This window comes from Vigna umbellata, chromosome 1 (assembly GCF_029865625.1).
Source record: "Vigna umbellata cultivar VRB3 chromosome 1, Vumbellata_1.0, whole genome shotgun sequence".
Lineage (NCBI taxonomy): Eukaryota > Viridiplantae > Streptophyta > Magnoliopsida > Fabales > Fabaceae > Vigna > Vigna umbellata.
The window spans coordinates 92,541,089-92,550,523 of NC_142165.1; the positions used below are offsets into that span (position 1 = coordinate 92,541,089).

The 9,435-nt window shown below is 32.2% G+C and overlaps 1 protein-coding gene across 1 annotated transcript; it reads left to right on the forward strand.

Annotated features, from left to right (window-relative positions):
* The first annotated feature begins 4,946 nt into the window (after positions 1 to 4,946).
* On the forward strand, positions 4,947 to 9,117 carry LOC124836360 (Phosphoribosyltransferase family protein). Its single transcript, XM_047311514.2, has 8 exons — positions 4,947 to 5,243; positions 5,336 to 5,509; positions 5,982 to 6,230; positions 6,755 to 6,898; positions 6,976 to 7,143; positions 7,655 to 7,724; positions 8,391 to 8,472; positions 8,877 to 9,117. The coding sequence occupies exons 1-8, from the start codon at positions 5,088 to 5,090 to the stop codon at positions 9,055 to 9,057; spliced, it is 1,224 nt and encodes a 407-aa protein (XP_047167470.1). The 5' UTR covers positions 4,947 to 5,087; the 3' UTR covers positions 9,058 to 9,117.
* The last annotated feature ends 318 nt before the right edge of the window (positions 9,118 to 9,435 follow it).

A 9,435-nucleotide genomic window follows, 5' to 3' on the forward strand; every position in this document is an offset into this window, starting at 1 on the left:
CACCTTTGACCCTTAGTATAAACCATACCATCTCACCTTCGATCTAGGTCAAGTTGTCTCGACTTTCGACCTAGGATCAATGTCTCAAAACTTTTTTTGTCATAGCTAACTAGGTCGAATTTGACCAAATATTGGTCAAGCCAACTTGTTTGACATTCATTCAAGGTAGACCTAGCCAAATTCGAACAAATTTCAGTTAGGGCCAACTCAGACGAATTTGATTGAATTTTGGTCGAGCACAACTCAGCCAAATTTCGTTCGAGAACGATTAAACAAAATAGAACAAATTTTCAGGTAGGACCGACTTAGCCGAATTAAACCAAATATTGATCGGGACTGACTCGACAAAATTTTGATTGGGGTTGATTCATTCGAATATGGGCAAATTTCGGTAAAGACTCACTTGGCCAAATTCAACCAAATATTGGTAGGGGTTATATTGACCAAATTGAATTGAATTTTAGTCGAGGCTAACTTGTCCAAATTTCAATTGGATATGACTCGACCAAATATGACCAAATATTGGCAAGGGTCGACTTGGTCGAGCTCAACTAAATTTCACTCGAGGCCAAGTTGGTCAAATTCGTCCAAATTTTGGTCATTTCTCTCTTGGCATAATTAAGCCAAATTTCAATCGTCCCGACTAGGCTGAAATTTGGTGCCATCTTTCCGAAATTTTGCTAAATTTTGATTAGGGTCGACTTGGTCGACTTTTGGCCTGTGTCGACACGACTAGACCTTTGTCTTATGTCAAGTTGGACCTAATTATCAACTTGAACTAACCCATCTCGACCTTCGCCCCGAGTTGGTTAGGTTCGATCATCAATCCAGACCAACCCATCTCGACCTTCAACCCAGACTTGCAAAAGTTGACCATTGGGTTAAACCGACCTGTTTCAACCTTCAATTTAGGTTACCCCGTTTCGATCTTCAGTCCAAATCTAAGTTCAAACTTGTGTTTGAGCCAGTTCGACTTGACCTTTAACCTATGTCAATTTAATTTGTTTTTGTGTCCAAACCAAGTTATCTCGACCTTTGGCCCATAATGACTCGTCTCGACTTTTGTTTTAGGATAACACATCTCGACTTTGAAAGTACCCAACAAAAGATTTAGATTGAAAATTTGGATTGAATATTTATATTTCCCACATTTCAAAATATGGATTCAAATAATGAATATCCAATCCAAGAAAATTATAAAATATAAATCATTTTGAAATCCAAATAGAATAAAATGGTTTTTAAATGGAATATATTTTTAATAAAACATATTGGATTGTAGAAAAAATGGATCAGATTGAGAAAATTGAATTTTTTGCCCACCCTACCATCTCAAGGACCAATAACACCAAACTAAAATAGAACCACAATTAGAATGAAACGAGGTCCAACAACATCATCACTAACAACAAGCACCACCACCTAGAATGACAAGGACTATTGTTAACTTGAAAGACACTATATCTCAACCTAGTAGGGGGAAGTGAATTGGTTTGACAACAAATTTTAATGTTCTTTTAAATCTTTTAGGCGTTTGATGTTGTTTTCAAAAGAACTTTAATCATCAAATAAATTAATAAGGATAAAGCAAAAAACACAACAAGATTTATACTAGTTCAACTCTAAACGAGTCTACATCCTCCCCCAACAACCTTAGTTGAAGGGATTTCACTAACTTTGATAGTCAATAATACAAGACACACTCAGTATATTCTCACCACTCTCAAAGACAACAAAAACACCAAACTAAAGAGGATATACACACACACTCTTTAAAAGTCTTTTCTACTTAGCTAAGACTAATACAAATAATGCACAAGGATAACAGAACTTTGTGCACCACAAGTGCAAATTTTAGAAAGAAAAGCAATGCAGTTCTCTTAGCTGATCTTTCTTACACCCTTAGACTTCAAAGACCTTGAATTCCTTCAAACAATGGTTGATGCCTCCAATATTGCTCCAAGACAACTCAAAACTGTGTTTTTGTTTCAATTTAATCAAAATTCAGAATGTTTTTTCGTACCTGAAAAGGAATTAGAATACACATATATAGCCTAGGCATAAAACTGATATATTTAATCGATTATATTATTTTCATAATCGATCAAATTAGAGAACAAATTCCTGATGTGCTTTAGACCTATTTTAATTAATTATATTATTATTTTAATCGATTAAAATTTGTACACAACTTTAATTAATTAACGAATGTTCTTAATTGATCAAAATAGTGAAACAAATCCATACTTGTACAATTTTAATCCTAAGTTTGGATAAACCATTATAATCAATACAAAACCTATTTTAGATGGAATTTTTATGGTGTCTAACCTAATCTAAGAGCCTATTCATTCAAGAAAAAACATTAACAATTTCATCATAAAAAACACACGCTTTACTTGGTGGAAGAGCTTGATTGACTCACTCTCTCAACAATCATAGAGTAAAAATGTGAAAAGACATTCATATAATTTAACATTGAATAAGGTGACTTTCTCATTTTTTTTTTCTTCACTCACACTAGAAAATCATCCTTCAATATCACAAATTCATCCTGTTAAATCTCCATAAATCACAAAATTCAAATACGTAAACGTTTGACTCGTTTGACTAAAAAATACCATTCAAACAAACATAATGTAACACTTTTGTAAAAATAAACTTCATCATTAATCCAACAAAACCCTTGTAAATAGTCTCATGACTGATTAACTTGATTTATGTTACGAAATAAATAAAATTATGTAATATATGTCTAACATAATTTGATATATTTAATTAAAATTTAAAATATTTACCATAATAAATACTAATACATGAGTTGAGAAATAAAATTAAAAAAGTATTAGTCTCGTGGACATGCATAAACACATACATAACGTATGCACGTATATGCATTCATATTCATATTCATATTCATATTCATATTCATATATATATATATATATATATATATATATATATATATATATATATATATATATATTACGAACACTCACATATAAAATAAATAAATAAATTAAAAAATAAATTAGCATAAAATTGGGCTGTATAAAAAATGTTAAACATTTAAGATAAACTTGAAAGACTTGGTATTATTTTCTAAAAAGAATTAAAATAAAGGTTAAAAAATAAGTTTAATGTATTTTTTATAATAAAAATATTATAGTTAATGATTAAAATTTAACATAATAGAAGACTTGATAATTGTCACACTATTTTTAAAGAAAATAAATAAAATTATTATATAATTAATTAATTGCATATTAATTTTATTTTTTAATAGATTTATATAATAATTAATGAAGCTTAAACATGTATTTAGAATATAAAAAAATTAAGAATTAAAAATTTAAATGTTTTAGTAATATTATAATTTTTATCTATTAAAAATAAAATATGATAATAGTTTTTGTAATTTTTAAAAATAAAACATGCAAAGTTTTGAAACAAATGCACATTACATACATTATATTTAATTAATAGAATAAAAATATTACATTTAAAAACATGGTATTAAATAATAATACTGTTTCTGTTAATAATATTTTTCTTTCAACCCGCATAAGATTGTATTGTAATTTAATTTTATACAATTATATTTAAAGCTACACTGGCAGGTACACGCATAGATAACTGAGAGAGAGATGAGATATTAACCTTGATAAAGGACAAAAATATTTTAATTCTTTAAAATTGTTAACTAAATTGTTTTTTATTAATATTTTTCATCATACGCATTGTTTTGGACAGTGGGGAATGGAACAAAATTGCACTATCGTCTCATAGGTGGAACGATACTAACTATGTGTTTCACACACAATGAATGAACAGTGTTAATATATTCTAATTTAAATTATGGGTATTAGGAAGATCTGAAATTTTTTGTTTTTCAAAATTCTCAATTATATTTTTCATACTTGATTTACTTATTTAAAGATACTAATTGCTGAAAAAAAAATTCCATTAACCATCTTGAGCTAAATTTTGGTAAAGACATTTTTACATGCAAGATGAGACACACAATTTTACCAAAAAATAATGTTTGCTAAAAAAATACCATACTGTTTTATTAAAAAATTAAAGTGATAATAAGTTATGCTTTGATTTCTAAAAATTGTGTCAATGTTTCTAATAATACTTAAATTACTGTAAAATTATAAATTTGTGAGAATCAGATTTCGGATATAATTTTGTTCCACCCAAAGCTTGGTAAAAAAAAAATATTCATGTTGATATAAAAAAAGGATTGGCATGCACCGATGCAAAAGTAGTGGCGAATAGGGTCTCAATTTCGTTATCAAGAACACACTTTTTTTAGCTAAGATTTTGACTAACACAAACCTTCATATGTCCTAATCCAAACACAACGCCTTCCTTTGGCATTATACAAACTCCACCAAATCACGACTTCCAAAAGACAAATTCCTTTTCATATTTTTCTCGTTTTTTTCAATGAATTTTTTCCAAGTCAAGAATTTTTTCTTATAAATTAAAACTTATCTTAGTCAAAAGAGATGGTATGATATGATGTTATATTCTTATTTGTCACTATAAATATTGTTTTAGTATTATTCAATTAAAAATGTCTTTAAAATGCATGTGAATTACAATAATAAATAAACAATTACATTAAATATTGAGAAAAATATTTTGTCACCTATAATAATCTTTTGAAGTAAATTTAAAATGTTTCAAAAGGGTGAAGAGGCTAGCCTATGAAATTCCTTTAAAGTACTCTTTTAAATAAATGTTTTTTTATCTTAAAGACATACACGGTACCTGAACCTAAATCTTGATTACATCCACAGACTGAGTACAGCAGAATTTGAATTAAATGATTTCTTATTTAGTTGTATTTATTTCCGGATTGATTAATATTATTTTATTATGGTAAAACGACGTCGCGCGGTGACATCCAGCCGCGAACACATAAAAAGCCGAATCTCGTGGAAAATTCGAAGACCCGCCACCACTGGTAACGAGCTCGAAATTCGCTCCGCTCTGCTCCAATCCAAACCCTCTCTTCTCTCTCTTACAGAGAAGAAGATACTCTACAAACCCTAACCCGTTAGTTACTCCGCTTCATGGCAACCTCCCTCCTTCCATCTTCTTCTTCTTCCACCATGACCTTCTCTTCTTCTTCCTCTTCTCTCTTCACCGGCAGTTCCCATGCTCACGCTCTTCCAACCTTAAGTTTCGTCGACAATTGTCGCGCTCGAGTCCTCGCGCCTTGCAGCGTGGTAATCACAAAATCATCTTCTTTATTTTCGTTATATCATTTTTTAATTATTATTTGCTCACGATTATGCTGTTCTTCTTGTTTCAATGACAGAAATGTGACATGTCGGATTCGTCCAATTTACCCTACGGGAAACCGATCATTCCGGTTCTCAACGAGCGGACGCTGCCGAAATTCTTAGAATCGGCGAGGGCAGAGAAAACCGTCAGCAGAAACAGTAACCGGTTGAAATTGTTTTCTGGCACCGCGAATCCTGTACTCTCTCAGGTTATTTTCTATTTCTTTGAGTGAATGGTCTTAGTGAAAATTAACGCGCTGAACAATCAGGTACTATGGGACTAGTTTGATTTGACCCGATGACATGCATGCAAGTTTAAGATTTTTTTCATCATTCAATGACTGTTGACTGACGCAATAGCTTTTATAGACTTTTCTGACAATATTTGGTTTCCGATTGATTTTTTTGACTTCTGCTTTAGATTGCATGAACATTCATAGTTTTATTTATGATTCATATGATCAATATATTTGAAAAATGATATCAGATTGTACCATGGTGTCATCTAGCGCCGTGGTATGCATCAATTTGTGGTTATAAACATGGCGAGTGCTGAAAAAGCTTATTTATTGAATTCAGAGTCTATTAGCTATCTGTTGTATTGGTTGCTTGTGAGAAAATAAAGTTAGCGTTTCTATTGAACTGACTTTTGTTGTCCTCTAAATGTGTTTGTTTGATCAGGAAATCGCTCGTTACATGGGCCTGGAACTGGGACAGATTTCCATAAAGCGTTTTGCTGATGGGGAAATATATGTACAGTTACAAGAGAGTGTTCGAGGTTGCAATGTATACCTTATACAGCCAACCTGCCCTCCAGCAAATGAGAATCTCATGGAGCTTAAAATAATGATTGATGCTTGTCGGAGAGCATCGGCCAAGAATATCACTGCTGTGATTCCATACTTTGGATATGCTAGAGCTGATAGAAAGGCAAGTCTTTTTGCGTGTAGTTAATTTTCCTCTACAACCAGTAATTTTAAATTTATACGAAGGGTCTACATATGAGATTTAGTGTGGTAGACATGGTTATCTGACTCATTGGTTTATTGCATTGGTACACTTTTGTTCCCTTTCTGTAAATTTTTTGACTATTTTTATGTTTCTGGCTGATTCCCCCATTCTATTTCATACTACACCTTGAACCTTCCAAGAAGCCTCAAAACCTCCTTTGGTTCACTTATCCCTTCAACCTTGAGCTAACCAAACCGTTAGCTATCCAAAGACAACCTAGAAATCAACCAAGATGCCCCTTCTTGGAAACTTGGCATCTTATTTGTTGTGCTGTGTTCGAATGGACTTTCCATGATACCTTTGGGACCTTAAGTGGGTTTTCAGTACCATGAAATTTTGTTGCTGTCTTTGTTATTTTTTTTTTCAAAGTTATATTCTTGTGGTTCCCTGTTCTCAATGTTATACTCAAAGCTAGGATTTTTTTTTTTTAATTTCTTTTACAGACTCAAGGGCGTGAATCAATTGCTGCTAAACTTGTTGCAAACCTTATTACCAAAGCTGGGGCAGACCGGGTTCTTGCTTGTGACCTTCATTCAGGGCAGTCCATGGGTTACTTTGATATTCCTGTGGATCACGTTCATTGTCAAGTAAGTAAGCTTTGAATGGTTGTCGTTTCATTCTTTGCAACTTGTTTTCTTATACTATTGTTTATGATGTCCACTAGCCTGTGATTCTTGATTATCTCGCCAGCAAGACCATAAGTTCAAGTGACTTGGTGGTTGTTTCTCCTGATGTTGGTGGTGTTGCAAGAGCACGTGCTTTTGCAAAGAAATTATCTGATGCCCCTTTGGCTATTGTAGATAAAAGGCGCCATGGGCACAATGTTGCTGAGGTAATTACTGTGACAAAATATGTGCATTATCCTTAATGTTCTGGATTTTTTTTTGTAATTTCCATTTATGTAAGGGAGCTACTCTTAAACAAACATTATTGGGTTTTCTTTGGTATTTCATTTTCGATAATTACTTTCTTTCCTGAATTAAATTTGTCCTGTGCATAACTTTGGTTAATCAACACATGTGGCCATTGGTAATGCCTTTTTGATGTGTATTAAATGGTTACATTCGCATTATCATATTTTTGATTTAAATTTCATCTGATATTGTACCTGGAAGTCTATCTTCTGTGGTTGGTTGAAATGTTGGATATTTGGGTGACATGTTATTCTGCAACGGTAGCCTATCTTATTGGTATTTGCCAGAGTTCTTGTTTTTTATTGTTAGTTTTGGATGTGCCCAGAGTTTAGCTATTTCTATAGTATACTAATTATCCTCAGCGCCAAGGTAAAGTTAACAACATGGATCTCCGAAGGTATATTCATCTGTGTTATGTTTGCCCTGAAGGTGATGAACCTTATTGGTGATGTTAAAGGAAAGGTTGCAGTAATGGTGGATGATATGATCGACACTGCTGGTATGTCAATTTCCACGCCGTATTTTCAAATTTGCAAAGAAATAATGCTTTTTTTCTGTGCTTCTTTATTGCATATGGTGGTTACTTGCTGGGTTAAAAGAGTCTATTTAAACAAAATATTTAGCTGGATTTTTTAATTAAATTTTTATACACATTTAAGTACTAGATCCTTTATTGATATGTGTGTATTCTCTGTAATGCTACTTTATGGCTCTGACATCATGTTTTCTATTTTGCTTAGTGTGTTTTCATGGACTGGCTGCATTTTAAGATTGAAGTCATATTATCTATCTTAGTGAACATTTTATGAACAGATTCCAATGTTCTTTAGCATATTTTGGTATTTCTAAAGTATTTTCATTTTGCTTACTTTGAGGAAATGCTGAATCTAGTTATAGAGGCCAGAAATTGGTTAAACAAAAACTTTAATACATGATTTTACTACTGTAATTGATGGGGAAGAATTCAGTCGTATTTAGGCCATCCTGCCTGGGAGGATGACTGATTGCTGTTTAAAAAGTTTTCAGCTTGCATTTCTCTCAGGAGTATTTTGGTGTTTCTTCCTTGTCGAGTAGGAAAAAATGATGGTTGCAATAGTTTCTTTTTGCTATTTTCATTATTTATATCTGTTGGTATGTATCTGATTCTAATTGTTTTGGACGGAAGGGACCATTGCTAAGGGTGCGGCACTGTTACATGAAGAGGGAGCTAGGGAAGTGTATGCGTGCTGCACTCACGCTGTTTTCAGGTATTGCCTTCGGTTTGCCCTACATTTTTATTCTTTGCTTTGTCTTTTTGTCTCCTTAATTAATAATTGAAGCCATGGAAGTCGAGTCTCGAGTTTACTGCCAAATCTGAAGCCATATTATTATGCCTTTTTTAGTACTTTGCTCTTCAATTATAAATGTCTTCGTTCTTTATTCTATTTATTCAATTCATCTCTAGTTGCTAATTATTAAGTAATAAATATTGCTAATCAGATTATTGGTATTCGTTTACCTGTCTTCATTAATAAGCTTATGGATATATTAATCTGTATGCATGTTTTACTGCTGTATCTTCATCATTATGTGTTGCTTATGGTATTCATGTTCAGTATTTTATATGAGCTAGTATTCATATCATGGTGGTTTTGTTTTATTTGGATCGTAGCCCTCCCGCAATTGAGAGGCTGTCCAGTGGCTTATTTCAAGAGGTGATTATTACGAACACCATTCCCGTTACAGAGAAGAACTATTTCCCTCAGTTAACTATTCTTACTGTAGCAAACCTGTTGGGTGAAACTATTTGGCGTATTCATGATGACAGTTCTGTTAGTAGTATTTTTCAGTAAACAATCGTAATTGCCTTCTGCAGTTAAATTAGTCAATCAATAAATGCTCTTTATTTTATATCCTTCGATCGTTTTTCAATTTCGTCTAATTTTAATTATAGTTGTCGCCCTTTATTTTCTACATTCAACTGATATTTTGGCGGGTTGTCTATCTATATTCTGGATTATCAACACAAGTTAGCTCATGAATATTGCCCTTTTTCATCAAAAACTTGAGAATTTAGATTTACATATTCTGTTTTATTTTCATATCGTAACCTTTTTGCCAATAAATTTTCTAATTTGGCTATGAATCGGGTAAAATTTATTAACAGTTGGAAAGCTTTTAATTTATTTTTTACGAGAAATGTGACTTTTGTAAAATCATACAAAAGTGAC